Source organism: Bombus vancouverensis, chromosome 3 (genome assembly GCF_051014615.1).
Source record: "Bombus vancouverensis nearcticus chromosome 3, iyBomVanc1_principal, whole genome shotgun sequence".
In the NCBI taxonomy this organism is placed as follows: domain Eukaryota; kingdom Metazoa; phylum Arthropoda; class Insecta; order Hymenoptera; family Apidae; genus Bombus; species Bombus vancouverensis.
This window is the reverse complement of record NC_134913.1, coordinates 13,108,086-13,136,060: the sequence shown is the minus strand read 5'-3', so window position 1 is coordinate 13,136,060 and position 27,975 is coordinate 13,108,086. Positions and strand designations below refer to the sequence as shown.

At 30.8% G+C, this 27,975-nt stretch overlaps 5 protein-coding genes across 9 annotated transcripts in view; 1 reads left to right on the top strand and 4 right to left on the bottom strand.

Moving 5' to 3' along the window:
- Positions 1-688: 688 nt before the first annotated feature.
- On the bottom strand, positions 689-4,330 carry LOC117153892 (uncharacterized). 2 transcript variants are annotated; one of them, XM_076617337.1, is made up of 6 exons: positions 4,064-4,330; positions 2,153-3,679; positions 1,603-2,044; positions 1,282-1,497; positions 977-1,206; positions 689-893 (listed from the first exon to the last, which is right to left on the bottom strand). In XM_076617337.1, exons 2-6 carry the CDS (start codon positions 3,667-3,669, stop codon positions 767-769), a joined length of 2,532 nt encoding a protein of 843 aa, XP_076473452.1. In that variant the 5' UTR covers positions 3,670-3,679; positions 4,064-4,330; the 3' UTR covers positions 689-766. The 2 variants fall into 2 exon arrangements, with proteins under 2 accessions (XP_076473452.1, XP_033184283.2); XM_033328392.2 differs by having other exon boundaries at positions 2,153-3,682; positions 4,064-4,329.
- Positions 4,331-4,944: 614 nt separating this feature from the next.
- Positions 4,945-16,145, top strand: Tsp2A (tetraspanin 2A). 3 transcript variants are annotated; one of them, XM_033328709.2, is made up of 6 exons: positions 10,876-11,237; positions 12,110-12,307; positions 12,531-12,707; positions 13,201-13,386; positions 13,484-13,585; positions 13,682-16,145. In XM_033328709.2, the coding sequence occupies exons 1-5, from the start codon at positions 11,151-11,153 to the stop codon at positions 13,559-13,561; spliced, it is 726 nt and encodes a 241-aa protein (XP_033184600.1). In that variant the 5' UTR covers positions 10,876-11,150; the 3' UTR covers positions 13,562-13,585; positions 13,682-16,145. The 3 variants fall into 3 exon arrangements, with proteins under 3 accessions (XP_076473453.1, XP_033184600.1, XP_033184599.1); XM_076617338.1 differs by lacking the exon at positions 10,876-11,237 and adding an exon at positions 4,945-5,292 and having other exon boundaries at positions 13,484-16,145; XM_033328708.2 differs by having other exon boundaries at positions 10,879-11,237; positions 13,484-16,145.
- LOC117153894 (uncharacterized) lies at positions 6,058-7,399 on the bottom strand. Its single transcript, XM_033328395.2, has 5 exons — positions 7,252-7,399; positions 7,067-7,183; positions 6,777-6,890; positions 6,623-6,702; positions 6,058-6,217 (listed from the first exon to the last, which is right to left on the bottom strand). The coding sequence occupies exons 1-5, from the start codon at positions 7,307-7,309 to the stop codon at positions 6,071-6,073; spliced, it is 516 nt and encodes a 171-aa protein (XP_033184286.2). The 5' UTR covers positions 7,310-7,399; the 3' UTR covers positions 6,058-6,070.
- scf (Calumenin B scf) lies at positions 7,523-9,528 on the bottom strand. The gene is made up of 5 exons (XM_033328393.2): positions 9,387-9,528; positions 9,181-9,288; positions 8,319-8,886; positions 8,066-8,181; positions 7,523-7,985 (listed from the first exon to the last, which is right to left on the bottom strand). Exons 2-5 carry the CDS (start codon positions 9,280-9,282, stop codon positions 7,797-7,799), a joined length of 975 nt encoding a protein of 324 aa, XP_033184284.1. The 5' UTR covers positions 9,283-9,288; positions 9,387-9,528; the 3' UTR covers positions 7,523-7,796.
- The window catches only part of LOC117154063 (uncharacterized), a 31,692-nt gene continuing 19,796 nt past the window's right edge, over positions 16,080-27,975 (bottom strand). Inside the window, exons 2-9 of one of the 2 annotated variants that reach the window (XM_033328707.2) lie at positions 26,026-26,114; positions 23,772-23,945; positions 22,066-22,289; positions 20,601-20,765; positions 19,000-19,378; positions 18,486-18,642; positions 17,801-18,374; positions 16,080-17,584 (exon numbers count right to left, since the gene is read on the bottom strand). In XM_033328707.2, coding sequence (XP_033184598.1) covers positions 16,451-17,584; positions 17,801-18,374; positions 18,486-18,642; positions 19,000-19,378; positions 20,601-20,765; positions 22,066-22,289; positions 23,772-23,945; positions 26,026-26,068 — 2,850 coding nt within the window. In that variant the 5' untranslated portion in view covers positions 26,069-26,114 and the 3' untranslated portion in view covers positions 16,080-16,450. Of the gene's footprint in view, positions 17,585-17,800; positions 18,375-18,485; positions 18,643-18,999; positions 19,379-20,600; positions 20,766-21,181; positions 21,261-22,065; positions 22,290-23,771; positions 23,946-26,025; positions 26,115-27,975 lie in introns of those variants that run through there. The other variant, XM_076617336.1, reaches the window with a different exon arrangement.

Genomic DNA, 27,975 nt, shown 5'->3' with positions numbered 1-27,975 from the left:
TTCAGTTTTTTTAAATACAGGAAAAATTATTGAAACAACTTCCTGCATAACTATATTTTGCACACTATATTAAGATGCTATGTAATATTATAATATTTGAGTATTATATTTGGATTAAATTGAAAGATCATTTATATTTTGCTAAGTATTGAAACTATTACTTTTTATATATTTTTGTTTTTCCTTTGTATTAATAAATTCTTTATTTATAAATATAATGTGAAAATGTGTGTATATGTGGTTCCATTTTATATGGATTAAAAATTAATCCGTATTTTTGAAATTTTAATTCATGGTGCATTGTGAATTTTAGTATGATTGTAATCTTCTGTATTTTAAAATACATTAGAATTGTGTTTTTTTTAAATCTAAAGTAATACAAATTAATTTTATACATAAATCAATGATTTAGGTAAGAATTTAAATTTCTTACCTAATTTTTCTACTATTGTTAAACAAATATTAGTCACCAAGTTATAAAATAAATTGTACTTTGCAATATTTTTGCATAAGTAGATACGTTTTTAAAAAATAAATTTTCATTACAATAAAAATAAAAAAATATTTTTATGACAAAAGTTACATAAGTATACTTTCTAAAATTCATCATCAATATGATTCCAATATTGTGCTAAAACTAATGAATATTATTTATATTTGTATGAAGGAAAGAATATATAAGAATTCATTTGGGAGTACTATGTATATTATTGTATAATTATACATGATGGATGCTAAGAGATTAGGAAGTAACTTGCCATACTTTTTACTTCTTACGTTTAGTTTTACGACGCTTACAGTCCCCTCCAAAAGAACTTTGATTTGGTGGACTTGAATTTCCGGTCTTGGTGTGATTGTATAACTTTTTTAAAAAGTTCTCAAAATCTGCCTCACTATTCAATGTATACAATCGTTTACAGAGTTATACAATATCGGAAACCACAAGATATTTGTGAATTTAACAAAAATTCAATACCTGGTATTTGGATCTATTTGTTGGCGTCTTTTACCATTATTAGCCGTTCGTGATGGTGGTCGTTGACCTAAGACAATTCTATACTGAACACTATGTGTATTTGCTCTTAGGTGTTTTAAATTACCAGCTTGACAAGCTGCCCAATCTGTGACATCATATACTGCTCCTTCCATACAGGCATAATAATGCCAAAGAAAGCCCATTAAACGAGACTCAGCCCAAATGTCTCCCTAATTAATTTGAAAAATGTAAATTTAAGAACACAGTACAATCCATTTGCTTTCATATAACATTTTGATAATTACTTCTTTTGCACCATGACGTATTTTACATTGAGCACAATATCTTGCTGCATAACAAGGACGTTGTGTTGGAATTCTTTTGTGCCTTAAACCACAATTTGTACATCTTATTGTATTTGCTGCCTGTTCCATCTTTCTGTGAAGTTGAGAGAGTAAATCACTTAATACACCCCAAGCTGCTTCAACTTGTCTAGTTTGATCAAATGCTTGTCTACGTTCCTAAAATATTGAGAGTGTAGTACAAAGATAATATGAACATGAAAAATATAATTTTGCTTTGGGACAAATTTTTTATTATATAGTAAGTACAAAAATATGTAGTACCGGTTCACCAATTATATCAAATGCATGTACAAGTATTTTGAATGCTTCTTCCGCACCAGGCTGATTATTTTTATCTGGATGAACCAAGAAGGCCTGTCTCTTATAATACTTTTTAATATCATCATCTGAACATGTTGGCGTAACACCAAGTATACTGTAGGGATCCTTTCCTTTACAAGCTAATAATCTTTTCATAGCCTCTTCACCAGTGCTAGGTAATGCAATATTGGCTTCAAGACCACCATGTATCCAATTACTATTTTCTTCTTTTTCTTCATTTTTAGTTTTTATTTTACGCCAAAACGCAAATTTACTATTACCAAACCAATTATCCAATTGCTTGCCAATAGCATTCAAAATACGAATTTTTGAGAATGTCATAGCCACATAAACCCATAAATATTTTAAATATAGTATAGTATGATACCATCCACATTTTCCACTAAAATATAAACACAGAAGTCTGATTACTGGTACTATACAAAACATATTAAAAAATAGTACACTATAGAATTCAGTTAGAATACTTCTTATATTAAGCATTACTTACAGAAGAATCATAAGATTAGCACTCATGCTAACTACATCAGATACTAGATGTAGTAACCAATGAAATATTTTTAATCCAATTTTAATCCAATGGGTAGCATATTTATTTAAGTTTTTATATAAATCTTTGACTGGTGATTCCCTATTTTCTCTTCTTCGATTTCTTTGAGCCTTTTTAATTTGTGTTTTTTCAACTTGAAAACGTTTAGAATTCTTTTCCTTGGTTACCTTTTTTTCTTCTTTATTTACTTTATTCACAACCTGTTGATTTTTCTCTATTTTTTCAGAATAAATAGTTTCACTGGAAGTGTTTATTATATTTAAATTATTATTTATTTGTATGGGACGTTTAGGAATATTTCCAGTAGATTTAGGATTATTATTTTGAACTTTTGAATTATTAAGTGTCTCTCCTTTTTCTGCTTTCTTAGATATTTTAGAAACTTTTTTCTTTTCAAATTGGTTTGATCTATCAAAACTATTTATTTCATGAACTTCAGTTGGTGAACCAAGATTATCTAATGATACCCAGCGTCTTGGGAGGTTCGAATTATTTTTTTCTAATACTTTTCGTGGTATTTGTATTTTGGGGGAATTGTGATCATCACTACCAGATGAATTTTGTCTCTTTAATGTCGTAGATTTAGATTTATTCTTTGAATTTTTATTAGAAACCTTCTTATTTACAGATTCTGTTTTGGGTTTTATAGATTGAACTGTTAGAGGAGATGGAGGTGTTGGAGCAGATTTTGTTAGAACATCAGAATAAGAGGGTCGCATAGGTTTAACTTCCGCTACCATACGAGGTTTCTTATGTTGAAAGTCAGTTGAATTTCTAGGCAATTCTTCAGGATCTCTAATATCTATGTTTGGTTGCAGTACTGGGGTTACATTTGGAGATCCACCAAAGGGACTATATGTACCAGACTGGTTTGGCGCCCAATTACCAACCAAATTCTCAATTAATTGTTTTCCATTAAAATTTTGAGTTGGTAATTCAGATGGTACATTCATGTGTCGATCATTAAAAAGACCATATTCTCGATCAATTATGTTTTGATTTCTGTAAGATGTCATATTTGAAAGCTGACATTGTTCTGCCATAATTTGTGAAGCATTTCCATAAATTACATTAATATAATTGCCTCTTCCAACATCTATAGTGCCAATTAAATCATTATTTTCATTTATACCTAAGTGATTTACTGCTTGAGATGGAAAGTAGATTGAATCTGTTGGAGAATCATAATTCGACATATCTTGCATATAAAGAGGAGCACCCATTGGAGGCATGGATTGCATTGTGGGTGGATTAGAATGACAAGATTGACCAGCAATATAATGTCTTGTTTGATTTGACGAATAATTTCCCCAATTATGAGACGTAGTTTGTTGTGGATTTACACCAAATTGAACATAATGACCATTAGAATTTTCTAAATCTGAAGTCATAGCTTCAATAATTTTATCTAAAGACATACGTTTAAAGCCAGAAGGTGACTGTTGTTGCTCTGCCATATTGTGATATCTTCTTAAAAAAAAAAAAAACATTATCAAAATTGCATGCATGAGTAACAAAATATTTTTATTGAATTATATAATAAAAAATAAAATTCTGTAGCAAACATTCTATTAAACGTAGGTTTTCTTTATACCATCAAAAACAAGTTATTCTGTGATAAATATTGTATTTTCCTTCTTTGAAAAAAAAAGAAAAATGAATAATTTGAAACTGTTTGCGGGTTGTATACAAAAGAAATGTAAAAAATCTATACAATAGAACGAAAACATTGACGTAAACAACTTTATTTAAATTACTTGTGACATAGAAAATAATCTTAAATATAATTTGATAACCTAAAACAAATGTTTCTTTGTAAAATCATATCAAGTATAACGATGTAATGCTTACATTTATCGGCAAGTATATCACTCTTGAATATCCGTTTACATTATACTTAAAATAAACGGCTTCTTAACATATTGCAAAGGAAATATTATATTTAAGTGATATATACAATTTTAAAGCATATACCATGCGGTTAATACAAAATCAGTCACTATATTTATTCGTGATCCGCACTACCAGCAGATTCATAAACGGATCATATAAATAGTTTTCTGTCTGTATACATACAACCACGTATATAATATTGTTGCGAAAAGTTCCTAGGTAAACGGATATGTCCAATTACAGACCCGTTATGGTTTCGATATATAGAATTTCAAAATAATTTTCAGTAAGAAATTCTTATTTATTTATATTACATATTTCTTTATAAATTTCGTTAAAATATTTAAATAGGAATATTTGTATTCTCTTAAATTTAACAATGTGTTGCGCCTTTTTACTAGAAAAGCGTTCCTACTATTTTTATACAGGGTGAGTCTAATAATTGGGCCGAACTATAACTTTGTTGCTATTACAGGTAAAAAGAATTTGTAGAGGAAAATTTTACGTTCTTTATCAAGATTCATTACAATCTATCATTGTATAGCGCGATTCTTTTCAGAAATGCACAGGTCGTAACATATAATTGCGAAATAAAATTGCACCTTTTTAAAAATGGAGTTCTATGATTCTTTTTATATTAATTGATTCCTCATGCTATTCTAAACAAAAGAGTATTAGGACACAACGCCATGAAAATTAATATTTCATGAAATATTTCAAATCTTATACAATATGCTTTGACGTTGAGGTGTAGCGTTACTGTTATGTTTATTAAAGTCTAGTCCATAGTCCATATTACGATTATATAAATACGTGTCGACGTTCGCTAGGGGAAATTATCTAAAAATTGAGTTGTGAAAAGTCAACATGGGAGACAACAAAGTTCTCGTTCTTGCAAGATAAATATACATGAATAGTGTGTCTCTATCCTTGTCTCAGACATTCATGTCGGCATATCACGCATGTAGAGAATGAGAACTTTCTTGTTTTCCATGTTGATTTTTCACGATTCAATTTTCGGACAGTTTTCCTTATACTTTGATATATGAGTGCTGAAACTATTCAAGATTCAAGACCTGTTTATATGGAAACAGTTCATACTATCAGGAAAGGACTTTTCTGATACTGCTAATTATGCATTGTGCTACTCACAGCATTGACAAAGTGGTTATGATACTGACAGACAAGTGAGACAAATGCTGTTTATGTTGCTTGATATTCATACTTCCGTACATTTCGTTGAATCATTAATCATTACAGTATCTAGAATTATATCAAATCACATCAACGTACAATTGCGTCGCAATAAGTTTTACAAGTAACGAGAAAGTAGATATGTTTATCGTTTTCATCTAGTGCGATTATAATTCAAATGTTGTAACAGAAATGTATCGCTGTGAATATATTCTAGAAAAATACAAAACAATTTAATAAAGTATGGTTCATTCGAGTAAGGAAAGAAAAGTTATACAAAGCCAGTTGTACAAAATTAGCAAAACATGAAAATTAGCAGCAGAATTGCATATCAGTCCAAGTTCGGGATACCGAATTTTATAGTTGCAATAAATTTCTTCACTATCATTAGTCTATACAGAATACTTTACATGCTGGAGATAAGTTTTGTAGAATACAGTTCTGTTGATTCTTTTTTAGCAAAGTTACTTTTTACAAAAAGATTTAGACATTTGTTGATAAATTAAAAATTGTATATTTTATTCACATCTTTGGTTTGCTGCTCATAAATATCTAAATCACAATATATTAAAAATAATACAGTAATATGAACATTATAATACTATGTAATATATTACTACATTATGTACAGTAAATGTAGATGATATACATATATATATATATGTATATATATATATGTATATCATTTAAATCATCTATATCATGTAAATTATATCAATAACAATAACAATGACATATCAAATACACGTTATGTATAATGTAAAATATATATTAATAACAAATATATGAAATCCAAAATGTAAATGATACTACTGTAATCATAAAAATAACAGCATAGTTCACGTTCACCGATGAATTACAAGGTATGTTTCCCCTTCTAGATTGGCAAGCACATATTTCTAATACGTAACCTTCAATCTGCAAAAATATTGATGATATAGATTTACAAGAATGTATTTTTAAAAACAGAAATTAGTAATATATAAAATCCAGCAATGAATATAAAAATTGAAAGAGATGTAATAAGGAAGCAACTTTAGCTTTCAGTAACCAAAAATCAATTAAAATTCAAGTAGTTTTTTAAATATGTTACAAATTCATTACAACTTATATATCAATTAATATTTAAAATAATAATATTTTGCACTTTTGAACTGCCCTTCTATTGTTACAAACCTCTCTATTGATAAGATTTTTCAAAATATTAAATAATTCTTGAGGAATACCCTTTTATGTAAACAACATATAAATAAGTTAAATAAAGATTATTACATATTGTATTATTTCTAAAATATAAAATAATGAACTTAAAATTACACTTACGCTTTCTTTATAGCATCCTGATGTGATAGGTATTACGTCATCTTCTATTACTTTTCCACAAAATGATGATGTATTAACAACTGCAATCATTTTTAATTTTATGGTATCCATTTTATATTTTTTAATATGAGCTGTTATAATGTAATATACTTACTCTCATTATTATAAGTAAAAGTATATTTTATACAAACATTGCCAGATGCAACAGAACATACGTGTTCCATTGATTCCCAAAATTCTTCATATTCAGATGCATTTGGTGCTTTTTCTAAAATATAAGCAGCAATTACGACTTTGTAATTACTGATTAAAAATAATATATTATAAATAAAAATATAATAATTAAAATAAATATTACTATAATTCTTCTGCATAAATATAATTAAAAATATACAAATAGTACCATTATTGTGTAGAAATAATTTTAAAGAAGACATTGTTTACCTGAATAAAGTATAGGATCAATACAGGGAGCATTTTTGATTTTAGAACAATTAGTGCTTCTTAATGCAGGTTCTACCCAAGTGAGATTAAAACAGTATGATTTATCATCTGCTTTAACTAGAAAGTAAATGGTAAATGTAATCTTATTACTTCTTTTTAAATTTTAACATGTCAAATATAATTACCTGATAATAAAAAACTTCCACAGATAATTAAAAATACATATAACTTAATTTTCATCATTTTGATCTATTCACTGATTTACTCTGAACTTTTTATTCTACTGACCACCTTTATAAAGCTTATCTGATAAAAATAGTTGTTATCATAGTGACTAATCACATATCAGATATTGCATCCATTGTAGAGTCTCATATTAAACTTGATGTAAAAATCACAAGTTTATTTATTTACATATAAAGAATAAAGAGATAACTACAACCGCCATTAGATATATACAATGTACAAAGTATACTTTATTAAGTAAATATTTGTAATTTATTACAATGATTAATACATATTTACACTTTTGAAGGATGTAATGATTTTTAGTTAACAATGTTATGAGAGTAAGTAAAAATCAGCCATTATAGAAAAATTCTTAGCCTACTAATAAAGGTAAAGTATCTTTAGTAAATGTTTCATACAGTTTGTCCTTGATGTTCACACAATTATGCTTTTTGTTCGTTTATAAAGGTATAATTATTTAAAAATGATATACGAAATTTTATTAAAATTCGTCATGTCTGGCCAATGCCTCACCAAAATCAGTTGCTTGAGAACCAACAAAAATATCATATTTTTCCAATATTTCATCTTTAGTAAGTTTTTGGTCTGCATCTGTATCTGCTTCAAATATGAGATGCCGAGATTCTGCTTCTGCATGATCAAAGTCAGCCGGGATAATCCATGTTTTGACCTAAATTGAAATATTTGTTTAGTTGAAATTTATTATTTTGATATAGTCATATATTTTATATAAATGTGTCAATGTGTCACCTCTTCAAAGTTTAGAAAACCATCGCCATCTTTATCCCGATACATAGAAAATTGTTCTTTTTCATTTTTTACCCATTCTGGTTCTTCTTCACCTTCTGCACCATCATACATATCACCTACAGGAAAAGGTATACTTCACTGTTTCGTAAAAGATATAATAATAAAAGATTTTGTTTTATAAGAAACATTGATTTTAAACAATTTTCACCAAATATTTGCACAAATTAAATGCAAAAGGAAGTGGAATATATACCGATATATTCTGAAAGAGATACTTTCCCATCTCCATCTTTGTCAACATCTTCCATAGTTTCTATCACTACAATATCTTTCATATGATCTGCCTCTTCTGCATGAAGGAAAGCAAGAAATTCTTCTTTCGTAAGAGCATCATCACCATCTAGGTCTGCAGCTGCCCAACGTCTACGATCTTTCTTAAGCAAAGCAACATATGAAAAAGTATTATCTTTAGATTTTTCATGATTTTCTAATTCGTGTTCATCCATATCTCCATAAACCATTGCTAAATATTCTGTCCATGGAAGTTTCTCTTTTTGTTCAGGGTTATGAGATTTCCATTGATGTTCAACATCATCTCGTATGTAGCGTTGTTGAGTATATAATATCCAGTCTTTAAGTTCTTCTCCAGTAACATAACCATCTTTATCTTTATCTATTTTATCAACTATTATTCCTAACCTTCTTGTACTTTCTTCAGGAGTAAGCTGATCAAAAGTTTTTGCTTCTTCACCTAGGAAAGCCTCGTGGTCATAAGCAGGATTATGTTGAGAATTGACATAGTGTTCTTCGTTACTTGGTTCCTGAAATAGATCTTATTAGAGAAGCGTAAATTAAAAATATATAAATAAATTCATATTATCTAGAGTGAAAATATGCATATATATTATTTATTTAAAAAAATTTTATCTCAAAGAAAGGAGAACAGTGTGAAAAGAATATTTAAATGTATTCCTCGAGGTTATGCGTTGAAGATTTGTTTATTTGTTTATGTAAGAAATTATTTTTACTATAAAGCAACTGAAAATGAAAGGTTTTTATTGCATACATATCTAAACAGTTTGATTTATGTATATATTTGCAAATGACAAACAAACCTTATTGATAACTCGCGATTTATGTTCATCATCCGGCTTCGGAATTGCCGTCGTCAAAACAGAAAAACCAATCAAAATTTGAAGAAGCATGAATTCTTGCATAGCTCACTTAAACACGAGTAAATGAACGAAATTATTAGGACTTTAAACGTTAAAATTAAAAGTAATGATAGCTTCTATTTTAGTTTTAGTTCAGTTCAGCTTACTGAAACTTCCACATCAGCAAAGCTTAATGTCTTGCTTGATGCTATATCCCCACTTCTCAGCTATATATTCGTTTTACAAACCATTTCTGATGCTGATGCTGCAATGCCTTTGCTCTATATCGCAAAGTATCATAATCGTGCGAGTAATTGTGTACACTAGTAGGGTGTTTATTAGCTAAATAGCTATCGTATTAATCCGCGTATGATTGGTTCACGTGATTATCGATAAATGTAAAAGATACAATTTTATTTAATCAAAATAACATACTATATTAAAACAATTTAGGAATTAATATTACATTAATTTTTTAAATGAATTTACCCTCTATTTTTGTATTAATATTTAAATATACAAGACATTTAATAGAAATATTCTACAAATATTAACAGATTATTATAGAATTTCATTTTTGTTTAATAAACATTGATGTACACATTGTAAAAATCATAAATAATGTAAATATTAATTATAATTGTCGATGTAATCTAAATTAATGTTTTAATTAAGTAATAAGTAATAACGATCATGCTTTTGAAAAATTGTGCCGGTACTGGATTAGGAGTCATGAGAGTCAAGACGATTAACTTTTATAATTGCGGATGATTTAGAATTTAAAGAAAACAGTTATAGGAGCAAATTTCATAAAAAATAGTATGGAGATAAGAGCTTCCCATCTCGAGTAGTAACAAAAAAGAGAAAACATAGGATAAACTCAAAACGAAACCATTATTATGATAAGTAATAAGAATTAAATAAAATAAGAAATAAGTAGATGCTATAAAATAGTTTTAAGAATATGTAAATAACATCAATTATAAGTTAATAAAACATAAGTTGGTTAAGTAGTAAACATAGTTGAGTTATATATCTCGACACATTTCATAATGATAATAATAATAAAATAATGATGATATGAAAAGTGGTACATATATGTCTAAATAATATATATAATTATATTTGATATTAGTAGATATATTTTAAACAGCTAATATGCGTGTACGTTTATTGCTGCAATACTAATTGTTTAATTAAAAGCTATGGGTTTAACTGCTTGGTTTTTAACTACACAGCATGTGCGTAATTAATTATCAGAGTTAATTCATCCATTCTTGCTCATATATGTAGCTAAGAAAACTACGCGTTCGTTGAGTGTATACATATACAACTAGAACCGTACATCTAATTTTAGATCCAACATCTGTTACGATATTTCCTGTGAAGCTTCTATAAGTTGTAGCTTAAAACTTTTATCTGAATACATTATATATTATACATACTCGAAATCAATTACAAAACTGTATACAATTATAAACGAGATTCTACATATGTAATATATATAATATAACAATTAAAACTTTTGTTATAATCTATCATTATTTCTCTGTTTCATTCATCCTTAAATTCATTTTCCAACAGTACGTATATGAGCAATATGACGCAAAAGGAAAACAACAACAAAAGATGCTCATCCCTTTTTCAAAGCTGGTTGCTTTAGTGATCATTTTCTATAATGAATGAGTCACTTGCAACGATTCTCTTATCTAGGGCACGCTTATCCAGTTATCTTATATTTGTCGGTGATAAAGAGAATACTAGCTGGAAGAATCAGGTGTACACTGTCGTATTCATCCGTAGTTACCACGTTGTCCACGTTTTGATATTAATTCAAAAAGTGATTTTTGCGGAAGAAATCCGCGTCCAAACGTGTTTTTTGTTGCAAAATTTGTTTGGAATACACAAGTGTAAAAACTAGCTCTAAAACAATGGTTGGCAAAACTTCCGGGCCTCAATTAGAGCAACGAATTCAGTGTATAAAATTTACCATTTTCTGCTTGAATGCCATCATATGGGTAAGCGTAAAAATAGAATCAAATATGGTTACATTTAACTGATAACAAATTTATCAAACACTTTTTTATCGGCTCATTCATGTAAAAATTTACATTAAATGGCATTCATTATCATTAAATGAGTCAATGAATGACAAGATTATGCGATTTTTAGTAGAATAATATCGTGGAAAACATCATTTTTTAATCCCTTTCTGACAATTTTATTATCTACGTATACATATACGTTCTTTCTTATTTTCTTTCTTTTTACATTGTTATCAATAATCAATTCATTACATGCAACTGTTTTGCAGGAAGTAATTTTTTCATGCAAACGGTTTTTAACGATTGATTATATACTATAATACACTATATACCTAACGTAAACGCTTTTGCACAGGCAATTTAATTTGAAATGCTTCTTGTTACAACATAGGCACATCCTCGTTCCATTTGAATCAATATGAGTCAGCTCACGACGCGGCGTAACTATCATATCTGTGTTTATCGGCGTGACGAATACGAAACTGTAACGGCTTAAGAACTAAATGTTAGAAACGAAACTATTCGATAAAGTGTATATATATATATATATATATATATATACTTACATATATACTTACATATGTATACTCACATGCATTATCCTTTCTTTTCCCCATAAAATTTCTTTCACTGTAATGATTTTTTTCTATTCTTTTCACTAAATTATTTGTTTTTTAAATTAAAATATAAGATCTATTAAATAAAGATTAAAAGTCTATCTAAGGTATAATCGATCGATAGTTATACACGACAATTGACTTAAACGAAAATTACAGAAGAAAAATGAGAAAATTTATTTAAAATAATTGATTGAAATGATTTTTTAAATGTTATATGTATCTTAGCTACTTGGAAGCTCAATGTTTGGATTATGCATGTGGCTAAGGATGGATCCAGATTTCCAGGAGTGGGTTGCGTTCCTTGAAATATATGAATTCTACATCGGCATTTACATCCTACTTACGGCTTCGATATTTATCGTAATTATTACGTTCATTGGCTGTGGAGTCGCTCTTATGGAACATATCCTTGGTCTCTACGTTGTAAGACATAGATACATTATGACTATATTGACTATATTATCATTGTATATATCGTAATAACCAACTCGTTTTAAATTAGGCAAGATATATCAAGTTAAAAATATGTATTTGTATTCAACGAATTAAGTTCTCTATAAAGTTAAGATCACTTTGTATTAATTAGAGTATTTATTGCTTACAAAAATATGCCAATCCTAAGCAATCGTTGTATTGATTTTTCAAGTATGTAGGATTGCAATTACTTTCCTACGTTCTTGGCCTGGCAGGGACAGCAGTTCTCCTCGATTATTCCACCTACGACAGTAATATTCAGCCGCTTATACGACGATCCATGACCTCACTCATCAACAATTACCACGATCAAAGATCGACGTACATTCTACAATTAATTCAAGAGAGTGTAAGATAATATGTTTTATTATTTTATTACGATGTTAACAGATGTACACATTATATAATTAATTACAAGTGGAAATATTTTCGGGATTATTTAGCAGATTAGTAAGTAATAATCTCCGTTGTAGAGAAGTTAATGTAATCTCGTTATGACTTTTTATTTCACGTTGATATAATCAATGTGGGACAAACGAATAAGACGATATGTTATATTTTATACGAAGTATATGTAAAGTATATGTAATTTAATCGCTTAATGCGCTTAATTCCTGTGACACGTAAATAATTAAAATTATCTTTGCAGATTCAAGATTTCTATAAAAAACATGTTGTTCATTCATTTGCATTCTAAGTTTGTTTTTTATTGTAAGAATCATTTTCATCGACAAACCGAAGAAAGATCTGTGCGTTAAGGGATTAACATATCTGTTAAGAGATACTTTTAATAATTCGTTCTAAATAACCAGTGCAAGATTAATCGAGTAATTTTAAAATAGATCGGTTGCTGTGGTGCCGATGGCCCGATGGATTATATAACCTTGAGGAAACCATTACCCACTGAATGTAGGAACACGGTTACTGGAAACGCCTTCTTCTACGGATGTGTCGAAGAAATTTCATGGTTTTTGGAGGGTAGATCGGGTTGGCTAGCTGGTTTATCATTGGGTCTATGTATGCTCCACGTAAGTATATTTTATATCAATAAAGAGATGAATATTAGAAGTAGATTATTTCATAAATATTTGAAAGTTATTATATCTCGTAAATTAAAATTTGCAGATAATAATAGCTGCCCTAAGTCTAGCGCTGATCCGAGCTATTAAAAAGGAAGAACAATCCGTTACATTCAAACATTGATTTGTATTGATTTAGTACAATAATGTACGTTAATAATAATCGTTATTAGACAACATTAATGACTGGACTGCAGATGTTTAGAAATATTTGTGGAAAATTTAAAAGTACAAACATTTGCAGAATACTTGTAACGCGAGGAAGTATATAAAATATCCAAAGTAAACCACAAATATTTAGGAGATGAAACAAATGAGGTTTCGTATTTTTGATCGTTTTGATGCAAATATGAATTGGCATAAACATTCGCAGTCTACTAACGGCAATCAATGACAATATAATATTCACTTTGTGAATTCATATCTATGAAAAAATGGACTGAAACGAAGAGAAACAGATTTAAGATCAACAATTTAGACAATGTGTCGAAGAAATATATGAAGAATATAGAATATTCTTCTTAAATTCATCTTTTTTAAATTTTTACTTATAATAATTACTCGCTATAGCATTTTTCGATGAAGTAGAATACATGCTCGGTATGTATATACTGAATGTATTCTTAGCTAAAAGAAATCTTTGTAGTGCTATTTAGAGCAAAAGAAAATTAGGTACACGTGCTTGTTCTAAGTTTAGAATTAAACTTCATTACGTAATCTCTTCATACGTTTTATATTTTTAAATGGTTCACGTTGCTTTATCAGAATATTAAATGAATGATATCATGCGAGCAGATTTAATTTAAAGGCATAATTTTGTACTTAATATATATTTTTCTTTCGATGATAGTAAAATAATCTAAATGAAAAATTTAATTTATTCTGGTTGAATCAACATATTTGATATACATTTGATGTTCATATTCAATTTTGTAATGTCTCTAACTAAACTATTTCTGTATTGAAATTGTTTAAACATTTTATACAATAGTCATATCTTAAACGATGTTTAATTTAGATTTTAGTTCTAAATAGTAGACGATTTAAATAATTAATATTTATACAAATTTCGAACGACTTATACACTTGATTAATTGCAATAAAATAAAATAATTAAAAACCATTCTATTAACTATCATATTCTTTTAAGTATATGTTTTATTTTTATGTAATAAAATGAAGGACTCTTATTGTTTTCATATACTTTATTTACAAAATTTCTAATATACATACAATACCAATATAATAGTCACTATAATTATTAATTTATATACAATGTCTTTTTTATCAACCAATTGATTTCTATTTCAATCAATTTCTATTTATCAAGTAAACAGAAATGTAAAAGATTCTTTCTAAACTATTTATTCGTTTCCGATGTTGCACATTACGTATGCACGACTAAATCACTATACAAAATGTAAGTTTATTATTTTTAATGACAAATGGTGAATGTACAAAAAATTCTTCAGGAAACAGCTCTGGAATATCATGTATTTTAATTAATTTGTTCCTGATTTACCATATCAGTTAAACAAACAAGTGCAAAGTACTATAAAAGAGCACATTAACGTCATAAGTAAAAATTAGCTTTTTGTTCCAAATTAAAACATGGCAAAAATACTGTTCTAAACATCTTTAAATAAATATCTCAATAATGTTCGCTTTTCACTTATTAAATTAAACATTTAGTTTATAATGAGCAACATCAAAACAAATATTGGAATTTTTTTAATCGTGTACCGAAAAATTTGGAGTATTTGTTCTATCTCTTTTTGTTTGATTCAATTGCTCATGTGTTATAATGTGATATGCCAAATGCTAAACGTTCAATCAATCTGGTGAGAAAATATGTGTGATACATTTTTACACTTCTTGTACGTATCTGTAGAGTGATGTACATTTAGCACCTACTTTAAAATTAATTTTCCTTTAAAATTAATCAGTCTTTATAATATTACAATTCCATTAAGGAATATTTCAGTAAAACAATTTCATCGTTATATTTTTATCAGATCTATATATAATTTACAATTTGTAACTCACTAATTTAAGTTACTAATATTATTAATTAATAAATTATTGTGCAACAGGATCATAATATAAAAATGATATGCTGTTTCCTGTGTTCTATTTTTATAATTAATTTCAAGTTCATCGAGCATTCGAAAAATTCCAAATTCCACGAACGTTTTATTATAGACGGCATGTCACATCATAATGCATGAACAAAATGCGAGTATTAACGCATTCCATATCAGAATGAGGAACGCGCGTTAGTTGCGTGCCAATTAAAGACGAGAAATGCAACGGTCACGTATTTACGTACTTTTCGCTTTATATTCCATGATATCATTTGCTCTCTATTCTTCGAAAGTTACAGAGCAACAGCTTGTATCTTACATACTAATACTAAGTTCTAGACTTTAAATACCTTAATTAAGATTATGCTAAGGTACGAAATGTCTGGACGGAAAAAGGACACATTGGAACCGATCGATTCAATTGTACATTCCAAACTGAAATTTGATCATTGAAAAGTAAGATAAGAAAACAGGGAACATCCATTGTTTAATGACATTTTAATTTACAGTTTATCTCTAACATATTTTATTGGCAACTGGAACTGCAAGATTTGTTCATTTTCTTTCCTAAGCTTTAATTAGAAAATAAATCATGTTCTGAACAATACAGTCAAATTCATCGAACTTTCTTCTGTTATCAATGGACTAGAGTATCGAAAACCGATTTTTTCTCAATAAAGTTCAATGACATTCTCCTTATCCTTTCTCTTACTCTTCGATAATTATCATTTCTCACTGATTTGTATGTTTTTGAGCCATACCTATCGAATCTACCATTAGGATCATCATCAATCTCTAGTATTGATCCGATGCAAATGGGTTTTGTTCGTCTCTCAGAAATTATATTTCTTGGAAAATGACATTCTTCAGTTCTCCATATGTTTAGAGCAACTCGTATCCCTGCACGCTTAGCGCGGGTTGCTGAGGCTTTATCCTACAAATGGGAAAGGCGGGTAGCCAACAGGCGGAGGATAATAACCTGGGAAGGCTGGGACTGTCGGTTGTAGGGGTATGGTGCTCGTAACATAAGTGGTAATCTCGGTTGGCACTACCCTGCTCGAGAACAACGTGGTGTACGCCGTTTTCGCTCCAAATGTCAGCTTCAGAATTTTCGAATCGGACACCGTCGCGAACGTTTGCGTGACCAGAGGAGCGCTTGTCACCGTGAACTGGGGTTGCTGTGGAAATAGCGGCAATTGTGGTGGCAGTTGCGGTGGTAATTGCGGTGGCAGAACCGGTGCAATCGTGGACGTTCCGTATTCATAAGATGTTCGTGGCACAGTGCCAACTGGCCTGGATAACGTCGAATAAATCGTATTGCCGTTGTTCACTACCGGGATCACGTGGGACTCGTAAAGCGTGTCGAGAACGACGATCGGTCGTGAAGTGGTGATCACTTGTGGCTGCTGTTGACCGAAATATTTTAACAGAGCCAGTTGATCGGGAGTCAAGTGCGGTTCGATGGAAGTGCTCGGAGTTTCTGATTTTGCTTTCGAAGATGAAATTGATTTGAAAGGTTCTAGATCAGAATCCATGTCACTGTTTGGAGCCACTACCCTTTTGGGAATATCATCGTCATCTCTGTCTTCGTCACCGACATCTAACTCTAGATGAAGTTCGCTACCTGCTTCATCCAGCTTCGAGTTAAACTCATTCAACGCTTTGCTGGGAATAAACTGATATATATCCATTGGTGGCAAAGTCTTTATAGCAGTAACCACACGTGCGATATTGTACGTTTGCACGAGCGTCAGTTTGGTTGTGTTACCACCGTGTATTACAGGAAGTAGATGGGTTTTGAGTAGAGTTTGCGTAGTAGAGAAGGTCTCGGTCAAAGTCTCCAAAGGTGGAGTCGCTTGGCCAGATTCTAAAGATATAGCTGGCAGAGTCGCCACGGCTGAATCTAATGGCAAGGTCGTCTCATACGCTGCTGCAGTATTTGCTAGGAGATTCTCGGTTAGCGGCTCTGATGGTGATACCGTGCTGGATGGATCTATCGTTGAAAATGATTTCTTCAGCGTTGAAGTTACTGTCACGTAGCGAGTATTTCTCAATGTTCCAACCTGTTTTATCGAACGAAATAAATATCTTATCAAAATATTTCGAAAGGCAAATTTGTGCAATGACTATCGAGTATTCTTTTAGTTCATAAAACTGAACAATTATTTCATTTGCAACTGGAATTGTAATAGAATAGAATTAAATATAATTCATCGAATTTACAAAGTACTGTCAGAATTGAAACATTTCTAGAAAAATATATGAAAACAATTTCTTACCTGGAAAGTGTATGGTGACTTAATAGTAGCAATTTCGAAGTACACGTTACTCATATCAGCAGCTGTGGAAATTTCAACGTTGACCGTTTCGATCGGTAAAATTTGTTCAGGATGTTGATCCTGAACGCTGACACTGGCAACATCCTCGCTTTCGCTCGGATCCAATTCTTCATCGTTTACCGCTTCTTGAATTTTTCTCTGAGCATTGACCTGTTGACCTGCCCCAACAGCAGCCGCCGCCGTAGACGTGGAAACGGAAGATGCGGTAGTTTTGCTGTCGTCGACGTTTACCGGATTCTCAGTTGTGCTGGTTTCTGATATCGAACGTTGTTCGTCCTCGACATCGATTTGTTTTCGGATAGCGATTCTTGGTTTAGGAGTCGTCTTGTAAGACCAACGCCCTTGTGTTCTTGGTAGCTTCAACTTCGGCACAGGATTAGGGCTAACCGGTTGTTGTTCGTTTTTATTCTTATTGTTCTGCTTCGAAGGCAAACTTGGTTGATTACTTGGTCGAAAGCTGCTGCGGCGACGAGTAACAGGTGGTTCTGTGGTTGTTGTTGGAGGGCTTCGATTTCTGATAAAATAAGAGTATTAAAAGTAAATTTTTTAAATTATACTATCTATCAGTAAAATTATGTTGCTATATAAAGGCCACATGAAAATATGACAATATTAGGATACTAACTTATAACTTGGTCTTGAGGTGGTACTGCTTCGATTTTTACCCGGCTTCGTTTGTTGCACCTCACCACTGCCATCGTAATCATCGTTAATTTTGTTGCGGAACTTCGGTCGTGATAAATTTGGGCCTGAGTTTTTCCGTGTGCTCCTTACTGTGGAACCTAACAACGTGAAACTAAGATTATGTGGTATTTATCCATTTATGCGTCAGGCTTGATAAATGTATTTTATTATTATTCCAAATAATATCTTACTTAGATGAATATTATCGTATCAATGTCATTAAGCTCAATTACTTTTTTGAAATATTTGAATATCAATTTCTTGAGATTAGAACATCTTAATTAAATATTACAATTGCTAAAATTTTTAAAACGAACGAATTTTTTCTAACGGTATAAAATTCAAGTTGTAACTTCAACTAAATTGCTAATAATCTATTAAAAAAAGGTACTTAAACGTCTTTATGGAAATATCCTAAGAACAACGAACATAATATAATACTGAGAACATTTTACCAGCTGGGGAACTAAACAAAACTTCCAAGGGTAGCGATGATTCTTCTTGCTGCGTCGTTGGTGTAGGTTCAAGTTGTGGTTTTAGCTTTCCTTGCTGCGGTCCAATAGTTTTTAATATTCTATGTGTACTAGAGGGGCGAATTTTCCCTTCAGGAACTGGCGGAGCTCCGGAGAGAATTCTCGACGAGCTTTGAAGCACCTGAGCGTATTTCCCGTTTATGTAAGTACCAATCACGCTAGTTTCGTGAACAGTGGTCAATCCATCTTTAACAATAGTGCCACCGAGCTTCGTAACTAGACCAGTTGGATTCTCTTTCTCTCGTCGACCAGTAGGTCTAGGTTTTCCATGGGGTTTCGAAGAGGGTCTCAGATTAATTAACTGTGAAAATCAAAACAAACATTATTTTAATTTTGAGGCGATCTGAGCAGTTCATTAAAGGAATATTGATCTTGTAATTTAAATTGCCAGCAGAATTGGTTTTCAAAAAATTTACTTGGGTTTCGAGCAGATCTTGCTACTGCACTTTTTTTGTGTATTTTACAAAAACGAAATTGTCGATACTTGATTATTTCTACGAATATTACGAGCAAATGGTCTAGAAAGAAAGTTAGTTTCAAATTGGAGACAATAATTAAACTATGAACATTCTTTCGCCATTCTTACGCGTTAGACATTCAGATTTTTATTCGAGTGAACTTTAAGCATAAGCCTCAAATCGATGAGCTACAACGGTGAAATCGTTTATCATGCGATCTGACGATGGGATTCAACTTTCACGCGGTTCATGGCCGATTTCTGCGTGATAATAAATTTAAAGATGAATAGAGATACATATATCTAAAGGAAATATAAATCATTATATAGTAAATAGCTACTTTTACTTCGATCAAAGAAAATTATCAACGCTTTGTATTTCAAGGATTGTACGCTTAAAATCTATTTATTACAATACTGTAATCATATTTCTATATAATTATAATATTAATCTCAATAAACATAATCTATATTGCATTTTCGTTCTTTGTAAAATACACATTTCTGTAAAAGATGCAATATTATAACATTCTTGTAAGAAATATAATTTACGAGTACAAATTATGACACTTAATAGACTTTCGATCGTTTTCAGTAACTCATTCTTCAGAATCTATAATAAATCAGGTAAATATTTCAGAATCTATTAATTTGCAACAGCGAGAACTAGATCTACTGGTTCAGTCACCTTATCTCATATTTACGTACGATACTGCAACTATTTGTGTCAATGTCAATAATATGCAATGAGGAAGGCTTGATAGGTGAAAAATTGCGTTATTGATCAATGACTTGGAACGGAAGGCTTTCCTGTAATTAATTGTACATGTAACGCAGAATTATTCACTATCGTTCAATAAAGTAGCTACGAGTTCACAAGATAGTAAAATGATTATCAGAAAATCGATTAACGAAGAATTATATTAATATTATGAATATAGCATATAAAGCAATATTAACTTAAAACTTAGAAATTTAATTAACACGCCTATTAGAATATTGTTTGCGATTCTAACAAATTTTGAGAATCAATATTTTATTAAAAAGAGTCGTCCAATTTGTTTACCTTGTACGTCTCGTCAACTACTTCTGCAGGTTGCTTCGATAGGAAGTCGTATTCAGGTTCCGCAAGATTATTCTTAACGACTGGTGCTTCGTCCTTTGATTTTACCTGCACTTGCGAAGATATCACAGGACTCTTTGTCATTACCTGTGTTTGAGTCTTCGGTTCCTGTAACGTATATTGCATGTAATAAGCAGGAAGTGTATGTAAATTACATTGAACATTCATAAATTTTATTTATTACTAGTAAGTAGAGTATATGAAATGATACACATTATTTTCATGGTAATGGGCTCAGTATAATGTTATTGGTTATTAATTTTTCATTATTATCCTTGGAGTTCAGAGAGAGGTCTTTTCGTGTAACAAGTATAACGACGATTAATGTCTTTAAATTCAGCACAGCATATAATTTCTCCTTTTCTTTTGGTAATCATCTCAAAGCATATAAATTATGTTTTGTTTGGTTGAATATATACACATGAAATAAGCACTTATTGCAAAAGTATTTAAACTAGCTTGTGAATTTTTGAAAATATATAAATACTACTTTAAACGTTTAATAAAAGAATGAACTAACTCACAAGATTTTGGTCTGGACGTGTTTCACCTTCGTCCCAAAGTTCTTCTACATGAAGTGCGATTTGCATCATATTTCCACAACTATATAAAATAAATGTCATTTATTTTTTAAATCGTCAAACAATATAAAAATCTACGTATCATTTCGTTTAATATAATTCGAAGCGATAAGATACGTTACGTAAAAAGACCTCGATATACTCCCATGTTTCACAAGAGTCATTTGATATTTATATTTTAATTCAATGTGGAAAAAATTAAATTTAATTGGGAATTTCCAACACAACGTATTGGAAGAAAGTTGTATATGAGAAAAGTTTAACTTTCAACGTTCAATAAATCTAAATTTATAATACAAACATTACCTCCACTCTGAATCATTATTATTATTTCATTGGCAAGACGTTCGTATGAATACTATCACAATTCGTAATTATTTATTTCATTAGTATTCAAGATAGAACGCTTTGCTGTAAATTCAAAAAGCGTTAAAGTACGAAATCGATTGGAGATATTAGACGATATATGCAATAGCGGGTTAAATCATTTACTTTAAGTTTAGGCGATCGTTTGAAAGTAGAAATCTTTTACACCAGTGCATGTACGTACTTAGACACAGATAAGTATGAATAAACGGCTTAAACCGGAAAAGTTTGCTTGGTAGAAAGGAAAGTAACTTACTGCTTATTTTATACATATTTTAATTATACCATATTTCTATTTCTCGCAATATAATACGAGATTTTAAAATTAAACGATGAGTCAAAAATGATAATCAACGTATGATCAATAAATCGTGCGATTATACTGACGAATATTTCATGCCTCGATAGTTATATAATTCTTTTTCTTTATATTCACGAAAAATATTGCTAATTTATCTCACCTGATTTTTTACAGTTCGTAATCCACTATCTTCAGAATTAATGACATTCTGCTCGATCACTGAATTTACAACAACCTTCGTGCCTTTAACTTGCTTTTTCGTTTCTTCCACGGAATTTGTCTTAAACGTCTTGCTTGGTTGAATAGCAGGAGGCGCTTTTTCCTTCGTCTCGCTCGGTTTCGTTTGAATAATGGAAACGCTGCTTTTCTTTTCTTTTCCCCCGTCTGCAAGTTGGTTTCGACGAGTAATTAGAATCATCAAAATATCATCGAACTCTTATATCGAACAAAAAATCGCGAACATTTATTTAACACTGACAAATGTTTCGAACACTTTAAGTTCCCAGTTTTCGATTCGAAAAATTTTCCAGAATTTTTATTACGCGATCTTTCAATTCTCTTCTGTTTCTTCACATCCTCCGAAATAGAATAAAAATTATATATTCAATCTTTACGAAAAATCTTCGCATACGTTACATTAGTATCGATGTTGACTCGATCTTCATTCTTATTCTATATTTCTGTGCTAAAATACGAAGCGAAAATTCGGATACGTTGAAATTAATACAATACAATAATAAAAACGTCAAACAATAGATGTGCTTGCGCTCATGGTTGTAAAGGAACAATAAGATGACAAACGGGAAGCGTTCTCTTAAAACACCTGACAACAGGCAATGTGTAGCCCAAACTATGTGTCAAGAACATCCGCAACTTAAGACCTTGGTATAATTCAACGAATTCGCCGATTCTTCGGATCTCTTCGCTCAAGTGTAGTTTTGGCAATGTTTACCAAGGACTAAGCAATGATTTAATCCATAGTGTCGCTTCAACGCAACGTTGTTCAGAGGCAGAACAATTTACATATTTTTGTATATGGAGATATAAAAAGTAAATTGGCGTCAGAAGCTCTAGAGATTTGAAATAAAAGGATGATCGTAACGTTACACGATCTCAATTCCTTCAAAATTCGTACAACTGGAGAGCGTTATAGCAATAAGAGGAAGCTGCAATATTTAAATTGAATTTACTGAAAGAGTCACGAGAGAAGCGGTCTATTACTACGAACATCGGTTAATTATAAATTTATAGCAGTATAGTTTTAAGAGGCGATTCAATTTTCATCGATTCTTGTCGGCTTACTCAAATTTTTGGAAAGTGGAACCGCTTTCTTCACGCGATGATCTCTTCACTTATGAGATCTAGGTGAGAGAAGAAATATTAAGGAATATTAAAAGAAAGAAAATATTAAGCAAATCCGTGGCGTTCCCTTTCATAATCATTATGTTGAGAAATAGAATTCAGTAACGTAAAGGAGCGGGGGAAAAAATTGTTAATGGAATGTTGCGTCAAAGCGTTGGCCCTTGATGCGTTAAAGGCATACTTATATGGAAGAAGAAGATTACAAGATATAAGATTTTAGCCGCTTCGTCTTCGGCAAAAATTGTCATTTATCGCGTGTTTCGCAGGTGTTATCGCTAATTGCGAATCAAAGTGCCTTGATGGACACGTACGGGAACGAGGTCACTCGAGGTTAATATAAAAAAAAAAAATTACAATTTATTACGTGGGACAGTACGTATTTTCTCTGGAATAACGAGATTCCGTTAAAAACGATGGGGATGCTGGAATCGATTAATTTAAATGACGCTTCTTGGGCGTAAGGATCCATCATGATTTTTTAAGTAGAAAAGTACGAAATTATACCTGCTGGCGCGCTTTGTGGGCTGAACACCATCACCGTGTTTCCGATCGTGGTAGTGAAATCCAAGAATCCATAGACGGTTTGTGTAATAAAGTCATCGTTTACAACCGCCGGTTTGATCACTACAGCGGTCTCAACTGACTGACTCTTGTAAACTTGGGTCGCGCATTCTGTAACTAAAAGTGAAATCAAATACTTTTTAATATTGCTTATCTTCGTTTCATAAACGATCGATTGTTCGAGCAATTGTCGTTAAGTGTAATGTCTTTATGTAATGTGTTACGTTGCGAGGTACGTAACGCGGTAATGCGTGACTTTAGCTTGAAATTCCATAAAGGAATGTTCGTTTTGTAAATACATAATGCAAAGAAATTTTGTAGTTTTCTTTTTTAATATGAATCTAAAATTGAAATGCGTCAGTTATGTATGGTATTGAATTTATGAAATAATTTATAGGATTTTGAAATTAAGTTTTTGTTGGAAACTGAGTAACGCGCGTACTTCGTTATACGTGTTCGCGTTTCATCGATTCAAATTATTTATTTTATTTTATTCAAATGATTTATTCGAACATCGATCGAATTACGCGACTACCTTCGTCGATTTTGAATTTTCCACTTTACATTTACAGCGTACAGCTTTACGTTTACAGCGTTCGTTTGCACCAATTGAGATCTAATTTTTCAGTTTGTATTTGTTTAACATCTTTGTGCGTATTTCAAATTTAGTAGATCGTAATCGTACAAAATTGTGTACACATTTTTTCCCGATACGACGTACCTATACTTGTAATAAACTTTTCCAGAAATAGAATATAGTATAATTTTATTTACAATAGTGTAACTTACAATAATTTACTTTCTATTAGGCACTTGTATTATTGCACGATTTATTACATAGATAAAGTGTGATAGGAACGGAATAAATTGACAAGTTACCATAAAATGAGGTAATAATTGCTTTAGCTCACGAAATTGTATCTAGAAACTTAAGGAAGTCGAAACGCGTGTAATTTCTCTAATCTATCTATGACGAATGAAAAATAACTTTATATTTTTTACGTTTTTCTATTACATAATTCCTTTGTGATGCAATGAAACGATAACGAAACATCGATACTTGTATCTACTTTGTTTCCTCCTTACATAGAGTTTCATAGAATTCCCTTACCTATGAAAATAATAGTAACAATTTAGAAAAAAGCGTTAATAATAACCCCCGCTTATAAAAGTAACTATAACTTTAGTTTATTTGCAAGTAAGAACGTAGAAATCTTTTTGGAACACTTGAAACCTCCCTGAACAGATTATGTTGCCGCGCATTAGGTACGCATTATACATCAGCAAACAAATTACAATTATAATTACATAATTTTCGAAAAATGAATAAATAAACTTGAAAAAAATTGTACGATAATGGAGGAATATTGTTTGTTTTTCAAGAGAAGACGAATCCTTCAATCATGTTGTTTATATCTCGTTATCCGTGTCAATACTTCTTTATTTTTTACACAAAAGATACTAGAATTTCCACTTAAGACAATCTCTTACAAAAAAGATTACTTTCTAAATTGCTGTCTAGAATGACGTTCCAAGATAATGCTTATACAGCTTCTGCAAACGATACATTTCTATATCATTTCATTCACGTTATGGAATAAAAACGAAAGCAGAAGCGGCGAACGATTTTTTAAAATTTCAAATTGCGCAAGTTGTTCCTCGTAGGTTCCTTTTTGTTTCGTAGAAAATCCGTTTCGTCGCGAAATTTACATCTGAATCATGGTTAATTTTGCACTCGAGTGGCGTGTCCAAAGTCTCGAGCTCGTCGATGCTGTAACGAAATGAGCACGACGTTGCTTACAAATCGAAGTCCTTTACATTACAGAAGAGTACGTGTATACACGTATATTTGTATATATAGCTAGTACGTGGCAAGTGTGGGAACGAGTAGCCATTTGATAATAAAGAGACGCCTTAGGTATCCGAGCTGAAACCTTTTGATCAACACGTAGCGTACTAAGATTAAAGAGACATGAAAATGGGTTTAAAAATATCTTGCGCTCAAGAGACGGCAATGTTCAAAGGATTTCAAGAGAAATTGATATTCTGATATCGACCCGTCCTACTTTATCGTCTTTCTTAAACGATATTTCCTGAAAAGATACTTTTTCATTTATAAATATTATTAGCTCTATTGGCGATCGATATCTTATTAAGATTAAATACGATATTAAAATACAGATGGACGAATACTCACCGCATACTAAAGATATGGCAATAATCAAATATTTCGACAGCATCGTAGTCAGTCTGATTTCATTCTACGCCAGAGCATGAATTTTTAATCTGAAACAGAAATGTAAATATAAAATATGCATGTACCTACTAAATATAAACTTAAGTCAAGTATATATTTATTTAAATAACTGTGTATTAAACAAACACGAATAAATATAAATTAAATAAATCTGTCGCTTAAGGCTTATTTAACAACAGCCCTTTCTTCAATATACGACCTCGTCGATTATTCGCCGTACAAATTCAGCTTGAATTCTAAATTACGCAATAGTCTTTGCGTTTAAAATTAACCGCAGTTGAAAACGATTTTTCAGAGGACAAACAAAAAAATTAATCTCGCCGCACAATACCGATACTTTTACATAATACAAATGTGGTAATGGAAGATTCCAAGAAGGTAATCATGGTGAATGCATAAATAAATGGTTCTGCTGGGCGTACTTTTCAAACGCTGCACGCTTCACAGCCCTCGTCATTAGCATAATGGATTTTGTGCAATAATTGTCCTAAACAAATACTTTATACGTAATATGTCACGAAAGGCTCATGGAAGGAATATTATTATTCCGTGGATGGGATTGTAAATAATCGAACAGGAAAAAAAAAAGACACGTCAGTTACATCAGTCGCAGAAATAGTGATAGTAAAAATAAGAAGCAGAAGATATTTATTGAATTATAACTACCTCAGGAATATTCAACGTGTTGAAACTTCTATGTCTTCCATCTGTAATTAACATTGGCACACATTTGCAAATAAGGATAATAAATATCTTTTACTTATACGTTCTTCTTTTATTGTTGTATATATCGTTGTAAACTTGAAAGGATCTTAGAGAACGTTCGTTTTTGCAAGAGGATGTATCTTTCTTTATTTCATTAGCGAAATGAAATAAATTGTGTGATCTTTGACGTTATAAAAACTGCCTTATTAGAAATAAATTTAAGTATAACTAATATTATACGAATTTTAGAGAAATTCTTGCAAATTCGTTTTCACGACAGTGACAGTGTTTTTACATAATTAGTATCATTATGTGCGACGTTTAATATCTAAATAACGGCTACTTCAATCAGATACTTGTATAAGGAAGTAATACATCATATTATATAATTTTTTGAACCTTTGTTTTGTACTTTGTATGTAATTTATATAACATTTCACACAGTTAATTACACTCATTTCTATTCAATTTTTTGCCAAAATCTGTATGCTGAATTCTTAATCACGGCAACATGAATAATTAGCCCCGAGAATAACAAAAATAAAATGCAAAAGCGGTCCTCCAAAAAATTGTCTCGTTTATTTAAATTTGTTAAGATATACGATCGTATGCAAATAGTTTTTGTATCCACGTTATCTTCAGATAAGCCTACGTCGTATCGTAAAATTAAGTCTTTGCAACAGTTTAAACAAAATGTTAAAACTTGAAATTCTTATACATACACGTAATTAAGATCAGCAGATATATCGAGTTACTTTCTAAACAACACGTGTGTCGAGTCCTTGCAAAAAGCCATACACACGTTTACTTTACGTCTAATCTTTATATAAGTTGCCATATATCAGCTGAAGAAATGAATTCTTTCCGATTTTTGTGTGAAATGGAAGTTGTAAAATAGAAAGAAGTCATTTTTGCGGCTAATACATTTATATACAGTCGGTTACGAAAGTCTACTGCGTCTATCGAATTTTCTACCTCATTAAAGGAATTAAGAACGGACGCTTTATCACCAAATTATTTATATTTATGTATCGATGTAATTATTATTAAGATACTTTTAAGCGGAATTAGCAAAATTAAAATATTGAGAATCCTGAGACAGAGTTTCATCAGAAACTGCAAAATCTTAAATTTGTTCAACGTCAAAGAGATAGCAGGATGTTTTTATTTATGCTTGCATAAGAG

Coding starts and splice junctions, on each gene's coding strand:
- LOC117153894 (XM_033328395.2), bottom strand. CDS start 7,309: ATGATGAAAATTAAGTTATATGTATTTTTAATTATCTGTGGAAGTTTT. Junction 6,703..6,776: donor TTTTACTTATAATAATGAGA/GTAAGTATATTA, acceptor AAATGATTGCAG/TTGTTAATACATCATCATTT. Junction 6,218..6,622: donor CAGGATGCTATAAAGAAAGC/GTAAGTGTAATT, acceptor ATATTTTTGCAG/ATTGAAGGTTACGTATTAGA.
- scf (XM_033328393.2), bottom strand. CDS start 9,282: ATGCAAGAATTCATGCTTCTTCAAATTTTGATTGGTTTTTCTGTTTTG. Junction 8,182..8,318: donor ATCTCTTTCAGAATATATCG/GTATATATTCCA, acceptor CTTTTCCTGTAG/GTGATATGTATGATGGTGCA. Junction 7,986..8,065: donor GTTTTCTAAACTTTGAAGAG/GTGACACATTGA, acceptor ATTTCAATTTAG/GTCAAAACATGGATTATCCC.
- LOC117153892 (XM_076617337.1), bottom strand. CDS start 3,669: ATGGCAGAGCAACAACAGTCACCTTCTGGCTTTAAACGTATGTCTTTA. Junction 2,045..2,152: donor GCTAATCTTATGATTCTTCT/GTAAGTAATGCT, acceptor TTTATATTTTAG/TGGAAAATGTGGATGGTATC. Junction 1,207..1,281: donor TACGTCATGGTGCAAAAGAA/GTAATTATCAAA, acceptor CAAATTAATTAG/GGAGACATTTGGGCTGAGTC.
- Tsp2A (XM_033328709.2), top strand. CDS start 11,151: ATGGTTGGCAAAACTTCCGGGCCTCAATTAGAGCAACGAATTCAGTGT. Junction 12,308..12,530: donor ATATCCTTGGTCTCTACGTT/GTAAGACATAGA, acceptor TGATTTTTCAAG/TATGTAGGATTGCAATTACT. Junction 12,708..13,200: donor TACAATTAATTCAAGAGAGT/GTAAGATAATAT, acceptor ATTTTAAAATAG/ATCGGTTGCTGTGGTGCCGA.